Here is a 16,860-nt window from a genome sequence, read left to right on the forward strand (position 1 = left end):
CATCAAGATGTATGTCAAGGTGAAAACAAACCACATCAAGACGTATGTCATGGTGAAAACTATCTGCATCAAGATGTATGTCAAGGTGAAAACAAACCACATCAAGATGTATGTCAAGGTGAACACAAACCACATCAAGATGTAAGTCAAGGTGAAAACACCACTTCATGGGGTATGTCAAGGTGAAAACAAACACTTTGCTACCCAAAACATTGATTTTTAACTTTTGCTATTTTTTTTTTTTTGATTCAGTGGGTTTGATCATTTAGTTTGCATTTGTTCTTTTAGCCTCAGCAGAATTTGAACATATGTCAAATACCCGTTAAATTATATAATTGAACTTTGGTATCTGGAACACAAAGTGATATTCAAAGTGAGTTGGAAGTCTCTGCAATTATCTTTTTTCATGTATTTTGACATTGTTGTCTCCAAGGTTTTTCTTAGTCCTTTTGAGTTAGGGATAACAAAGTTTGACTTTACGTGGTTGACTAATGTTCCAAAATCTATCATATGAAAGAATATCCTTTTCTGTGATTGCAGATGTATGGGGAGGGATTAATCTGAAGTGGCAACTAGTCATGTTAAAGAAATATAGATTAGTAGAGGATTCCAAAGTCAGATATAGTTGTTTATTAAAAAAGTCATACTGCAGTATTGGCAAAATAGCCTTTGTGGTTTTAAATGAGTATGTGAGGCATGGAAAGAAATCATTTTTTTTTTAAAAAACTTCTTATAATGGGATTTTGTATGTTTTTCAGTGAAGAAGAGAAGGAACTGGCACAGACATGATTACTCAGAGCAGGAGGATTCCTGTAAGGTAAAAAGTCTCACTAAAGTAATATCCATTAATCTAATATATTTGTTAATGTGATAAATAAACATGACTAGTCAGAGCAGGAGGATTCCTGTAAGGTAAAAAGTCCCACTAAAGTACTATGTTAATCTAATAAATTTTTAATGTGATAAGATAAACATGACTAGTCAGAGCAGGAGGATTCTTGTAAGGTAAAATGTCCCACTAAAGTAATGTCTGTTAAGGTGGTATGGGATACCAAACGAAACTTCTCCTACATATTTATGTACCCAAATTAGAAGGATTTGAAATAACCCCACCTTTCAGTATATTAAAGTGTAATTTTAATAATTTTTTTATTATTTTAATGAGAAATACAAAATCGATTTTTTTTCTTGCATAATTCTTTTTTCATAAGCTTAATATTATAGGCAGGCGTTTGCTAATATAAAGTGTTTATAAAAACAAAAATGACAAGAAATATGTCTTAGTATTTTTTTAATTTTCAACAAAAAAATAAGCGTAAAAACTGGGAAAACTTTATTTCTTGAAAACAGACGGATAACATTTCATGAAAGTCTACAATAAGAATGTATCTTAATATGTTAGCAAAGTGAAATAAACAAATTGAAAATATATATATAAATGGAAAATATAAAATGCATTTAAAATTTTTTGAATTAAAAGATCCGAGCGGAAGAGTTATCCTTCTTTATTTTCCAAGGGTTGAAAAAACCTGGGTGCTATTTTAGAAATGATGAGCATTTTTTCCCAACCATAAAAAAATCGCACTTTGTAGTTTTCAACTTTGAGCGGTTTTGAAAACAATGCATGGACAATCGCTTTCCAGGACATGTCTTGTTCAGAACAATTGCATTCATCTGAACGTTTTGGGACTATATACAACAGCTAGCTGATTTGTGACCAAACAGTTACTTCTTGAATTAAATAACAAAAAAGTCCAGCTCTGGTTAACGTGATAATTGATTGGTGATAATTCAGCACAATGTGAAGTAATCGCACTTATCCATGCCTCACCGCACACAAGGTGCTGTACAGTTACTCAAACAATTGAAATACAGCTTTTGCTTAAAAGTGTTCAAAAGCAGCAATGTTGAAACTACCTTTTACAGGGGTTTGCTTTTTTAAATGTCCGTTGTACAATTATAAGTAAATTTATATACTTGCGATTTTTTTGTCTGTTTTTACTTAAAATGCCGACTTGTGAGAACTTGCATTGAAATAGGCTTCAGAGTGTTCTTTTCAACGGTGTATCTACAAATTTTGACCCGATAATAAGCAGTCATGCAAATCAAAACAATACTTCAAACGGAAATACGTCATAACGTGGAGGTATCCCATACTACCTTAATTTAATTAATTTGTTAATATGATAACATAGGCATGAACAGTCAGAGCTGGAGGATTCTTGTAAGGTAAAATGTCCCACCTAAAGTAATACTGGTTAATCCAGTACACTTGTTATTAAAATAACATAGACAATATGATTACACTGACCTTGAGGATGCAACTAAGGATACAATTTACAAGTTTTTTTTTTACTTAGATGTTAGAGAACATTTCCATGCTAAAGTTCTAAGTTTGTCTTCTTTGTTGTAGGCAGTGCAGACAGGAACAGTTGTTTTTATAAAAGAATTAAAAAACAGAACTTTCCCTAGGTAAGTATTTAATTCATGGATTTACAGGCAAATATTCTTAGGATGAAAAGGAATCAAATCTTTGAGCCTCAATGTTAGATCTTTTTGATAAATTATTTTGTGCTGCAAGAAATACGTAACTATCATCACTGTATGGGACCTCCCCATGTTTTGAGATTGAGTATGATTTTTATTCACAATGAGTTGTGTGTTTTTCTATCCTTAAGCCTTTGGGGGAGGGAACAGGAAAAAAAAACATTGGTTGGACAATATCACTACCAGTCTTTAAGTATGGGAGATTGTTTGCATGTATATTAAATGCTTCTGTCCCTCTTTAACTTTCCCTTCAGCTGCCTTATGCCACATAACACCTTAATATTATACAGCAAAAAATAGTTTATCATGAGATATATGCAAAAATGGCCTTTTTGAAATGGCATCTTTTATTTCATTGATTTTATTTATTATTACCTTATTATGAATGCCACCAAAATTTCCTATGTTTGAAAATTAAAAACATGATTTTTTTTGGGATAATTCCTTAATGTAATTCTTAAAGCCTCTATTTAACAATTTCAGTGCTGATGAGATTCCTATAGCGCGGCTCCATGGAAGTGAGTTAAATATAGAATACTTTAAGAAGCACGGTTTTAATGTTCCAATCGTCGTAGAGAAGAAAGATGGTTTAGGACTGGTTGTTCCCCCTGCTCAGTTTTCCATACAGGATGTGGAAAATAATGTTGGTAAGTCAAAATTGAAAAACTATATATTGTTTAAGTATGTAGTCTTAAATTATCATAAAAGAATATTATTACATATTCCAGTTTGTACATCACTGGATAATCTATTGTTACTTAGTAGGGGTGTAACAATATACCAGTATAAAGCTATAATGCAAAACACAAAAGAATTGTAGCGTATAGTGATACAAAAACCGTATGCTTTCAGGGCTCTTGATTCTCAATAATTGGGGCCGTTGAACGGCCCCTTTTCCAATGCAAAAAAGGTACCCTTTTTTCCCAGAAGCAAAGTGTAAATTTCCCAATTTTCTACAACAAAATATTTTTTTTTTTAAATTTTAATCGATGACACTTAATCACCAACAAGTGAAAGTGAAATGAACTAGTTCTGTGTATGACTGTATTAATTAGTTCACGCCACCTATATTCATAAACTGGTTCAGCTTCAGTAAAGAACCAGGTTTTCCCAATTTATCAATGATTTGTTTTTTTAGGCTCAATGAGAGAGATAGGTGTTATAGATGTATCAATGCTTTGTTTTTAGGCTCAGTGAGAGAGATAGATGTATCAATGCTTTGTTTTTAGGCTCAATGAGAGAGATAGATGTATCAATGCTTTGTTTTTAGGCTCAATGAGAGAGATAGATGTTATAGATGTATCAATGCTTTGTTTTTAGGCTCAGTGAGAGAGATAGATGTATCAATGCTTTGTTTTTAGGCTCAATGAGAGAGATAGATGTATCAATGCTTTGTTTTTAGGCTCAATGAGAGAGATAGATGTATCAATGCTTTGTTTTTAGGCTCAATGAGAGAGATAGATGTATCAATGCTTTGTTTTTAGGCTCAATGAGAGAGATAGATGTATCAATGCTTTGTTTTTAGGCTCAATGAGAGAGATAGATGTATCAATGATTTGTTTTTAGGCTGAATGAGAGAGATAGATGTTATTGATGTATCAATGATTTGTTTTTAGGCTGAATGAGAGAGATAGATGTTATTGATGTATCAGTGATTTGTTTTTAGGCTGAATGAGAGAGATAGATGTTATTGATGTATCAATGCTTTGTTTTTAGGCTCAATGAGAGAGATAGATGTTATTGATGTATCAATGCTTTGTTTTTAGGCTCAATGAGAGAGATAGATGTTATTGATGTATCAATGCTTTGTTTTTAGGCTCAATGAGAGAGATAGATGTTATAGATGTATCAATGATTTGTTTTTAGGCTCAATGAGAGAGATAGATGTTATAGATGTATCAATGCTTTGTTTTTAGGCTCAATGAGAGAGATAGATGTTATAGATGTATCAATGATTTGTTTTTAGGCTCAATGAGAGAGATAGATGTTATAGATGTATCAATGCTTTGTTTTTAGGCTCAATGAGAGAGATAGATGTTATAGATGTATCAATGATTTGTTTTTAGGCTCAATGAGAGAGATAGATGTTATAGATGTATCAATGCTTTGTTTTTAGGCTCAATGAGAGAGATAGATGTTATAGATGTATCAATGATTTGTTTTTAGGCTCAATGAGAGAGATAGATGTTATAGATGTATCAATGCTTTGTTTTTAGGCTCAATGAGAGAGATAGATGTTATAGATGTATCAATGATTTGTTTTTAGGCTCAATGAGAGAGATAGATGTTATAGATGTATCAATGATTTGTTTTTAGGCTCAATGAGAGAGATAGATGTTATAGATGTATCAATGATTTGTTTTTAGGCTCAATGAGAGAGATAGATGTTATAGATGTATCAATGATTTGTTTTTAGGCTCAATGAGAGAGATAGATGTTATAGATGTATCAATGCTTTGTTTTTAGGCTCAATGAGAGAGATAGATGTTATAGATGTATCAATGATTTGTTTTTAGGCTCAATGAGAGAGATAGATGTTATTGATGTATCAATGATTTGTTTTTAGGCTCAATGAGAGAGATAGATGTTATAGATGTATCAATGATTTGTTTTTAGGCTCAATGAGAGAGATAGATGTTATAGATGTATCAATGATTTGTTTTTAGGCTCAATGAGAGAGATAGATGTTATAGATGTATCAATGATTTGTTTTTAGGCTCAATGAGAGAGATAGATGTTATTGATGTATCAATGCTTTGTTTTTAGGCTCAATGAGAGAGATAGATGTTATTGATGTATCGAAGCAGGAGGATTATAAAATGTTGATGAGGGAATGGACGGAGTATTATAACAGTCCAAACAGACACAAAGTGTACAACGTCATCAGTCTGGAGTTCTCCAATACAAAGTAAGTCACAAAGTGTACAACGTCATCAGTCAGGAGTTCTCCAATACCAAGTAAGTCATAAAGTGTTCAATGTCATCAGTCTGGAGTTCTCCAATACAAAGTAAGTCACAAAGTGTACAACGTCATCAGTCTGGAGTTCTCCAATACAAAGTAAGTCATAAAGTGTTCAATGTCATCAGTCTGGAGTTCTCCAATACAAAGTAAGTCATAAAGTGTACAACGTCATCAATCTGGAGTTCTCCAATACCAAGTAAGTCATAAAGTGTACAACGTCATCAGTCTGGAGTTCTCCAATACAAAGTAAGTCATAAAGTGTACGACGTCATCAGTCTGGAGTTCTCCAATACAAAGTAAGTTAATTATTATGTTATAACCTACTGTGAAACTTGTCTAATCCAGACACCACTGGTTCCCTAGAAACCTTTACTTCTCAACATATTCATTGTTCACCTCCTTGAAAACTATTAATCTTGTGTTACTTCATTCCAATGACTCTCCCTGTCAATGTTCTACATTCCAGTTACCCCCTCCCCCATCAATGTTCTACACCCCCTTTGTGATACTTTTCCTTTATAACAATCTTTATTACAGGATGTCAGAGCTGGTCTTCCCTCCCTCCATCGTCCGCGACTTGAGTTGGGTCAGTAATTATTTCCCGGAGCAGCTGCCTGATGACTGCACGTACACACGGCCTGAAGTCCAGAAGTACTGTCTGATGGGGGTCAGGGACAGCTTCACAGATTTCCACATTGACTTCGGGGGGACGTCGGTCTGGTATCACATTCTGAGGGTAAGAAAGGGAAATGTGCCTGTGGTGAAAGTTCTAAGGTGAAAGTCAAAAGAGAACTTGTACAAAGTTATAATCATGAACAAAATTATAATAACATGTAGATCACAAAATAATCAATTGTTATGGAGTGTACATGTACTTGTCACAGAATTGTTAACTTCCATGTATATATATAGATTTAAATTAGTCCTATGAAAATTATATGACTATACTTGTGGAGGTTGTTGATATTAAAACACACACTGGCTTATCTTAGAATGATTTTTTTAGATGTGTATGTAAATAAGTTCATTTATTGCAGGGTGAAAAAATTTTCTACCTAGTTCGACCCACACAAGCCAATCTATCATTATACGAGTCTTGGGTGTCGTCATCCAATCAGAGTGAGACATTTTTCGGAGACCAGGTTGACGTATGTTATAAATGCGTCATCAAGCAGGGGCAGACCCTCTTTATCCCTACTGGTTGGATCCACGCTGTGTTCACGCCGATCGACTCCCTCGTGTTTGGCGGGAATTTCCTCCATGATTTTAACATTTCACTACAGCTTCAGTAAGAATTTCTTATTACTGTATGGAAAACTAAAACTTGTTTTAGTTAGCAGGCTTTATACATGTATGTTAAGTCATAAGAACATTTTCACAGATAGTTTAGACCTTTCAACATTTTGATAGTTGATTAAGCTTCCATTCACCAAATAAATTCTTTAAAATCTTTAACTTTTCCAATGTTTACCGAGTCTCTTACTTGTATATGAAATATACAGAGGACAGGACAAGTTAACAGGTTGGTAGAACATGTACGAGGGCTGTTCGGAAATTATTGAGACATTGTGTATATTCTTCTTTGTAATGAACGTCTTTCGGGGAAAATTTGCATATACGTTTGACAAACACTAAGAATTAATAAAAGCAAGAAATATTTCAAAAATATTTTATTTCTTCTTTTCAATGGTATATTAATGTGTCAGTGGTAGGGGTACCTGGCGCAGTCACGAAATCAGATATTAAAAATATGCAACACGAACGTAAAACCTCCCAGTGGACTCATATTAAAAGCGAAAAAAAATCAAAACATGTATATAATTTTTCAATTTAATTTTGACTTCATTTTGTGCTAGTTTGTTAGAATTTCGATCAGAAATACGAAGATCATTAAAAAAATTGAGCGCGGTGTAGAAATCTGGTAACGACGACAAAACGGATTTTGACGTCAAAGCGGAGCAGCGAGCATACCTAAATTTTTGTGTAGCGGTATTGAGAACTCTTGTCCAGACTAACCGACCTGCTAAAACAATAACAATGCAATAAATTATGTCTAAGGGTTTGTTTTTTTCATTGGTATATTTTTTCTTACAAATAATTCAACCAGAGTAAAAACAAAAGCTCCGGACGACCATCAATTTTATTACGGACTAAATAAGTTGACCCCCGTTGCGTAACTCAGTAATGCATGATACTAAGTCAACCTGTATGTGACACTTCGTGTATATTTTACACTTGGGTAGCAAAGGCATACATTTTATTTTACTTTTTTTATAGAATCGTTTAAGAATTATAAGAGACAGTTTAGATTTAGGAATTTTATATGTAAATGACTGAGAAAGTAGATTGAATGCTTCCCGATCATTTCACAATGAGAAAATATCGGCTGACGTGACGTTAAAATGACGTAGCGATGCTGCTCCAGGTCAGTAGACATATGCTTAATTATAATTTCACTGGGACTTATTTTATAATCCTATAAATTAGAAATTTTGCACAATTGTTTTATTTGTTTTTTATAAAATGTTACGAATTTTCATGAATTTATCTCTGTCCTTTGTGAAGTAAAAGTAATTGTCTCAATAATTTTCGAACAGCCCTCGTAGGCATATGTTTTCCCTTATGTAACACTATCTATGCAAGGCGTATTTAATTCTGTTTAAAAGCAGGTTCATCTTGTGTCCTTTAATTCATTATTCAGTCATAGTTGAACCGTTTACTTTATGAAAAAGAATATAAAGGTAAAAAGAAGATAGAAGTCCCACCTCAGATGTTTTTTGAGGTCCCTGTTTGCTCTGCTCCTGAATTGTATTTTTTTTTTATTGGACTTTGAGCTTGAATACTGTTCATTATCTCCATGTTTCATGAACGATTACTAGTAACGCAAATGCACTGTGATGTTATGAACGGTAAACGAGTTCAACACATTCAATGTATACTGTTGAGGTTTGAAAAATTTAATCATTTTATGGGTCTAAAACTTAAGTACATAATATATTGTAAATCAGTCTCAAATGTAAATACATGTTTAAGTAATAAGGTATCACTTTTATGGTAATGTAAATACTGATTAGCATGTGATCAAATCTACCATAAAGACCTTTGGGCTTTATGGGATTTGATCACATGACAAACCCATATTTACATCCTGATAAAAGTTTTAATAGCGATTCTCTGTAACCACTTAAACTTCTTTGCCACGCATTTTGATGAAACTTTGCCTATTATTACAACTTGACACCAGAAACATATATCAAATAAAATTTCGTTGCTATGTGTCTTGGTTGCCATGGTAACAGCCAGAAAAGTTGAAAAAAATTGAGATTTTCAGCTACTTTAAATCTTTATTAAGCCTTAATAAAGACTAAGAAAAACAAACAAACCATTCTCCCAAAAACATGACACCTTGTTGCCACTTATGCTATAAAGAAACTATTTAGAATTTATCTCTAAGTAAGTGGTAACCATGGGTACATTTGGAATACATTTTAGATGCTGAAAAATGCTCTATAGTCACAAATGATAGATGTTACATGATCAAACTCAATCAACAATGTAAGAAAAACAATGACAAATATTTGACCTCATGTAATTAGGTATTGGCATTATTATTCTAAAAATAACTTTCATGGTTGCCATGGTAACACAGTGTCACCATGCAAAATCTGTTGCTATGATTGGGTTAATGCTACTATCGTGAGGAAAAACAATAAAATTCATGACTGGCACATATGCATCCTTAGGACCTTGCAACACCGACAACACAAGAAAAATTGAGATTAATTGTTTCTTTGCAGTGTAACCATGGAAACAACGTACTAGTTGTTTAAAGTGATATTTTTTTGCTGCTTTAGGAATTTACTAACTTTTTTATCAAGAAAAATATTATTTGAATCACCTTGAATAGTACTTATCTTGTAGAACTAAAGTTGAATATCATATATTGATAAAGGTTGTTGAAAAATACAACACTGTTGCTATGGTTACCAAGAAGAGAAAATGTTCGATTTTGTTAATATTTTGTCAATATTAGACCCTATGTGCCAGCTTTTTGCATCCAGTTAGAGATTGGGGGATAGTCAAAATTGAAAGTTAGGTTAGTTGTTCACATATATCAATCATTAAAGTTTTGGGAATCTACATACAACGGTACGTATCCAAGGAAACAGAGTATTTTTCAGATTTTTATGCATGTTTTTTTGCCTTATTTCCATAGCAACACACTATTTAAAGAGTTGAAATTGAATTTTTTGAAAAGTGAAAATTAAGGTCACACCAAGGCCTTTAAAAATTGATCATCAGTTATATAGAAATATGTTTTTTAAAAAGATAGGATAAGATTAAAACACTAAGAGAGTAAATTTAAAATCCCTTCGTGGTATTAAAACCATGGCAACCATTGCCAACCTATAAGAAATATCATATTTTGTCCTTGGTATATGTTACAAGGATCTCTTCTCAATTATTTGCTTGCATTTCAACCTATAATAATTATTATTGTTTTTATTCTTAAGTGTATGACTTTATAAAATTAAATGAACAAAATTATTACTTTTGAATACTTTGTTTTCATAGTAACGTATGTTATAGATGATTTACCAAACATGTTTATCATGCATTTAAGACATCAGGCCTTCAACTTTCAGAAACAGTCATTGCCACTTGTTTGCTTTGCTGCAAACGTTAACTGTGGGACTCTGAAGATGTTGAAAAATGCCATTTTTCAAACTTTAGGACATGTTGCTATGGTAACCATGACACGTAGCAACCAATTTTTGCCCGATTTGAGTTTACGGTATCAAAGACTTTTATCATAGAGAGTTTGGAGAAATTCTGAGACTATGCGTGCCACAGCTCCTATATAAAAGTTCAAGTCATTACAGAGAATGGCTCTTAAAATGTTAACTTATTTCTTAAGTAACCACCCATTAAAATCCAAACTATTGAAAAGATTGTTATTTTGAGTTTGAGTCTCTTAGCATCATTTTCATCAGATATGGTGCTTATATTTTCAGTGTATTCTTCAATCTCTTCAGTTTAACCCCTGATAATTTTCATTTTGCTGTGTTTTTTTTTTCTGAAGGTTTTGTACACAGGGTGTTTTTTATTTCTCAGGGTTTATGACATAGAGAGGAGAATCAAGACCCCATCCAAATATTTATTTCCTAGTTTTGAGACTACCCACTGGTACGCAGCCAAACATGTCCTGGATGTCATCAAAGGTAACAGTGATTTATATAATAAAAACTAGTGTTAACAAACTTGTATTCATGTTGTTATAAACCATTTAATAATGTGTTTAATATGTAGAATGTTTCCTCAGTTGTTTTAATTAATAATTGCATATGGTCTTCAAACTGATGCATGGTGAATGAAAGTAAATAATAATTGGTTTAGTTTCCAATAGATTGTAACAGACATGCAGATCTTGACCACAAAAATTGAAATTTGTCATCCTTTTGAGAATAAATTTTCAGAATCCCTTCTCTTTTCTGACAGATTACATTGAAGATTGCAGGCGACCCCCGGAATATCTACTGATGGGGGCCAAGTCTCTGGCCATGCACCTGAAGTCTTGGACACAGCGGAAAGATGTAAGTTGTGACAAAGGTCATGGCCAACTCTCGCTAGAAAACTCTGATAATTAATTTGTGTATGGGCAATGGATCACTATATACTCTAGGTTATGTTATTGGTAATATATAATGGGCAGAAAATTTGAAAGTGGTGTTATCATTAGGTGTTTCTCAGAGTTTTGAAATTGTCCTTATTCATCTTTAGATGTTTATCAATGAACCATTATAGGAAATACACATTTACCTTTGTATGGCTCCACTTTTTTTTCTGATAAATGACCCACTATTTGACTGATGTAAGCCCAACTATTTAAATTGATATCTGCTTCACTTGTTCTTTTTTTTAGGATATGCATAAGTATGTCCCACTATTATGCTATTACATGTCCCAGTATTTCCTGATGTGCATTTTATTCCCCATGGTTTAACTGATGTATGCCACATTATTATACAAGGTTGAATTCTTTTGATATAATTTTGCGGAGGAAAAAAAATGAAGTGTTTATTTATGAGAGGAAAATTTGGTGAAAAAGAAAAATTTCTGTCAAGTGAACACTCACTCTATTTATGAAATCAGGTGCAATGAATTTAATGAAGAAATGTTATTAAAGTTCACAAATGTTTTTTAAGCAGTGGGACGTACTGCCTTAAGCAGGTTACCCATGTTCTCCTAAAAAAAAGGGTCAGGCCACCTTAAGCATGCCAACAGCATCTCTGGCTGTTTCTGTACTGTCCTGTTACATAATAGAAATGTACAGTACTCTACAATATTCCAACTCCACAGATCCCTTGGCTTATAGATCTATAATACCTAGAATCTACCACCTGTATATCTCAGGTAATTGAGATCTGTAAAATAGAAAGTCCTTCTGTACTTTGAGTAATGAAATCTGATATTTGCCTTCCTTTTTACAGTTAAACAACTCCTATCTCGTGAGTGACCTTTTATCTGTAGGCTGCTTGTGTTATCCTGTATTATCCCGTGTCTTTTGTACAGCTTTTGATATCTTTCTAGATTTTGTATCTTTTTTTTTATATCAACTGTTCACAGCTCTGCTTCTTCACTGGGCTGGTTTTGATTTATTTTTAATACCTTTTATTTAGAATTTTTTCTTTGTGTTTACCTTTTCTTAGAATTTTTTTAAAAAGTTATTTAATTGATGTTATAGACTTTATAATACTCCTGACCTAAGTAAAATTTGAAGCCCCTGTAACAGTAATTTCTTTGTCTGTTGGGGACCATTTATCTTGATGGTGTGAATGAGGCTTACAGACAGGTTTATACATGAAACAAGATATTTGACTGAAAATTTCATTAAATACATGTACATATGCCTGAAAAAGGGTCTTACATGTGTACAATAATTCAAATGAAAAAAAAAAGGTTGATGGGGGTAAGGGGTTAGTGTTCAAATAAATGACCAGGAATACAGTGAAGTAGTAATTGTGTGTGTGATTACCAACATAAAGGGCACCTGTTTGCTGTATTTTATTGTAATCTGTTGTATTTAAACCGGAAACTTAGATATTGTCAATGATTAATGCATGATGCATGATGGTCATATTTATGTTTAATATTCAATATTTAAAATATACCAAATCATATTTTCAAAACTATAATTGAAACTTGAATTCATTTTGTCAAGGAAAAGGTACCAGAGAACTTTCTTTACAACAGAATTAAAAGCAATTTGAAAACACACTTGCACCTATATGTTACATTATGCCTCAAAATCTTTCCTGGTAGATAAAGTTTAATGATTTAACTAAGAAGAAAAACAATTAACACAATAAATTACCAGGTTTTCAGTGATTTGGTTGAAGGTGTTATAACACCAGTCCTTTATTACTTCTAGTGGAAGCCACAACTAATTTACCCCTTGCATGAAACAGACAAATGTTTGGCTAGTTGGTTGCTTCAGTGTGCGAAACTAACTTTTTTAAGCTACAGACAATTGGTCTACAATAATTCGAAATTCTATAGAGCTGAGAAATTTCCTATAGACCAAAAAATTATATATCAGTGTTTTTATTTAATTGTATATTTTTCAATGGCTTATTCCTTTTTCTGTACACTGCATTATTTTAAGAATTGGCATAAGATACATGGAGGTTTATAACCATGATTATTAAGAAATAATTTGGGGGGGGGGGGTTTACACTTTGAACAGTAAATTTATTATGTTGAATTTTACAGATGCAGGGAACATTAAAATTCCTAAGAAGATTTCAATTTTTGTTAATGAAAACTTGTGTGAATAGGCAAAAAATGTGTTTACTGTAACATGTTGAAGAAAAAAATTCTAGGCTCTTAGGATATTTGTTTTCATTTGCCATATTGGTTTAAAAAAATTAAGCATATTGCTGAAAATGAAGATGATTTTTTATCATTTTTATGTACTAGTTAATCAATAGTCATGCATAAATATCACTGAATTTAACTATCTTTCTATCCCCTTTTGCAAAGATGCATACCTATAGATTATAGAGTGAACATTGGTTTTTTTTTTTCATTTTAAAATTTAAAATGTATTTTAATTATATTTTTTATGTGATATAAATTAAACCAATACCCATTCTTTGGTTCACTGAGTCAGGGGATAATTTTATGGGATATTTAGACGTATCTACAATAAACAGAGGAATTGAGGAAATTCGGACTACAAAAAATGACAATCGTTTTAGGAATAAATAAAACATGTAGTACTGCAAAATGGATTAGATGAAGGAGATTTATGAACAATAGAGCATTGAAGCTTAAGTTTTTCCTTGGCTGAAAAGTTGTATTGAGTAAAACGGCCAATTTTACTCTATAGACAAATCGGTCTTGAGATATTCACCTTGCTATAGACCGGACGCATTTTCTATAGATTTTGTCTATCGGTCTACCGTTAATTTCGCACACTGTTGCTTTGTATTCTGCTTATCAATTGAATGTAGGAAGTTCTTTTTTGTATGTATACTGAATCTGACACTGAAGAAACAAGATATACATACTTGTTCTTGTTTGTAGTTTTTTAGCTCACCTGAGCTGAAAGCTCAAGTGAGCTTTTCTGATCACATTTTGTCTGTAGTCCGTCTGTCTGTCTGTCTGTCTGTCCGTCTGTCCGTCCGTCTGTAAACTTTTCACATTTTCGACTTCTTCTCCAGAACCATTGGGCCAATTTCAACCAAACTTGCCACAAAGCATCCTTGGGTGAAGGGGATTCAAGTTTGTTCAAATGAAGGGCCACGCCCTCTTCCAAGGGGAGATAATTAAGAATTAGTGAAAATTTGGTGTCATCTTTTAAAAATCTTCTTCTCAAGAACCATTGAGCCAGAAAAGTTTATACTTATGTGAAACCTTCATTACATAGTGTAGATTCAAGTTTGTTCAAATCATGACCCCCGGGGGTAGGGTGGGGCCACAATGGGGGATCAAAGTTTTGTATAGGAATATATAGAAAAAAAATCTTCTTCTCAAGAACAACAGAGTCACAATTAGTCATATTGATATGGAATCATCCTCAGGTAGTGTAGATTTAAGTTTGTTCAAATCATGACCCCTGGGGGTAGGGTGGGGCTACAATGGGGGATCAAATTTTTACATAGGAATATATAGGAAAATTCTTTAAAAATCTTCTTCCCAAGAACAACAAAGCCACAATTAGTCATATTGATATGGAATCATCCTCAAGTAGTGTAGATTCAAGTTTGTTCAAATCATGACCCCCGGGAGAAGGGTGAGGCCACAATGGGGGATCAAAGTTTAACATAGGAATATATAGGGAAAATCTTTAAAAATCTTCTTCCCAAGAACAACAAAGCCACAATTAGTCATATTGATATGGAATCATCCTCAGGTAGTGTAGATTTAAGTTTGTTCAAATCATGACCCCTGGGGGTAGGGTGGGGCTACAATGGGGGATCAAATTTTTACATAGGAATATATAGGAAAATTCTTTAAAAATCTTCTTCCCAAGAACAACAAAGCCACAATTAGTCATATTGATATGGAATCATCCTCAAGTAGTGTAGATTCAAGTTTGTTCAAATCATGACCCTTGGGGGTAGGGTGGGGCCACAATGGGGATCAAAGTTTTACATAGGAATATATAGGGAAAATCTTTAAAAATCTTCTTCTCAAGAACAATAGAGCCACAATTAGTCATATTGATATGGAATCATCCTCAGGTAGTGTAGATTCAAGTTTGTTCAAATCATGACCCCCGGGGGTAGGGTGGGGCCACAATGGGGGATCAAAGTTTTACATAGGAATATATAGGGAAAATCTTTAAAAATCTTCTTCCCAAGAACAACAAAGCCACAATTAGTCATATTGATATTGAATCATCCTCAGGTAGTGTAGATTCAAGTTTGTTCAAATCATGACCCCTGGGGGTAGGGTGGGGCTACAATGGGGGATCAAATTTTTGCATAGGAATATATAGGAAAATTCTTTAAAAATCTTCTTCCCAAGAACAACAAAGCCACAATTAGTCATATTGATATGGAATCATCCTCAGGTAGTGTAGATACAAGTTTGTTCAAATCATGACCCCCGGGGGTAGGGTGGGGCCACAATGAGGAATCAAAGTTTTGTATAGGAATATATAGAAAAAAAATCTTCTTCTCAAGAACAACAGAGTCACAATCAGTCATATTGATATGGAATCATCCTCAAGTAGTGTAGATTCAAGTTTGTTCAAATCATGACCCCCGGGGGTAGGGTGGGGCCACAATGGGGATCAAAGTTTTACATAGGAATATATAGGGAAAATCTTTAAAAATCTTCTTCTCAAGAACAACAAAGCCACAATTAGTCATATTGATATGGAATCATCCTCAGGTAGTGTAGATTCAAGTTTGTTCAAATCATGACCCCCGGGGGTAGGGTGGGGCCACAATGAGGGATCAAAGTTTTGTATAGGAATATATAGAAAAAAAATCTTCTTCTCAAGAACAACAGAGTCACAATTAGTCATATTGATATGGAATCATTCTCAAGTAGTGTAGATTCAAGTTTGTTCAAATCATGACCCCCGGGGGTAGGGTGGGGCCACAATGGGGGATCAAAGTTTTACATAGAAATATATAGGGAAAATCTTTAAAAATCTTCTTCTCAAGAACAACAAAGCCACAATTAGTCATATTGATATGGAATCATCTTCAAGTAGTGTAGCTTCAGATTTGTTCAAATCATGACCCTCGGGAGAAGGGTGAGGCCACAATGGGGGATCAAAGTTTAACATAGGAATATATAGGGAAAATCTTTAAAAATCTTCTTCCCAAGAACAACAAAGCCACAATTAGTCATATTGATATGGGATCTTCCCCAAATATTGTAGATTCAAGCTAGTTTAAGACATCCTCCAGTGGTAGGGTGGGGCCATAATGGGGGATCAAAGTTTTACAATAGAACATATACAGGAAATATCTTTAAAAATCTTCATCAATCTCAAGAACAACAAAGCCATGATCAGTCATATTGATATGGAAGCATCCTCAGGTAGTGTACAATCAAGTTTGTTCAAATCATGACCCCCCCCCCCCCCCCCCCCCCCAGGGTAGGGTGTTAGATAAAATTCTGTTTTAAAGAACAGCAAAATCATGATTAGTTATATGAAGATAGAAGCATCCTCAGAAGGTTTATATTCAATTTCATTCAAAACATGGCACCTTGGGGTAGGGTATGCCTAGAACAGGCGATCAAAGCTTTATATATGAATATATAGGAGAAATATAGGAGAAGAAATCTGCTGACGAAGAACAGCAGGGCCATATTGACTCAGGTGA

The 16,860-nt window shown here is 33.5% G+C and overlaps 1 protein-coding gene across 2 annotated transcripts in view; it reads left to right on the forward strand.

The window, feature by feature from the left end:
* The window catches only part of LOC133195463 (histone lysine demethylase PHF8-like), a 35,242-nt gene that overhangs the window by 3,439 nt on the left and 14,943 nt on the right, over positions 1-16,860 (forward strand). The window contains exons 3-11 of one of the 2 annotated variants that reach the window (XM_061331301.1): positions 759-817; positions 2,414-2,472; positions 3,031-3,194; positions 5,314-5,455; positions 6,047-6,245; positions 6,547-6,797; positions 10,625-10,731; positions 11,009-11,103; positions 12,001-12,018. In XM_061331301.1, the coding sequence (XP_061187285.1) occupies positions 759-817; positions 2,414-2,472; positions 3,031-3,194; positions 5,314-5,455; positions 6,047-6,245; positions 6,547-6,797; positions 10,625-10,731; positions 11,009-11,103; positions 12,001-12,018 (1,094 nt within the window). The remainder of the gene's footprint in view (positions 1-758; positions 818-2,413; positions 2,473-3,030; positions 3,195-5,313; positions 5,456-6,046; positions 6,246-6,546; positions 6,798-10,624; positions 10,732-11,008; positions 11,104-12,000; positions 12,019-16,860) is intronic. The other variant, XM_061331303.1, reaches the window with a different exon arrangement.

This window comes from Saccostrea echinata, unplaced genomic scaffold (assembly GCF_033153115.1).
Source record: "Saccostrea echinata isolate AGI-Se365-2 ecotype Australia unplaced genomic scaffold, CSIRO_AGI_Sech_v1 ptg000029l, whole genome shotgun sequence".
In the NCBI taxonomy this organism is placed as follows: Eukaryota; Metazoa; Mollusca; class Bivalvia; order Ostreida; family Ostreidae; genus Saccostrea; species Saccostrea echinata.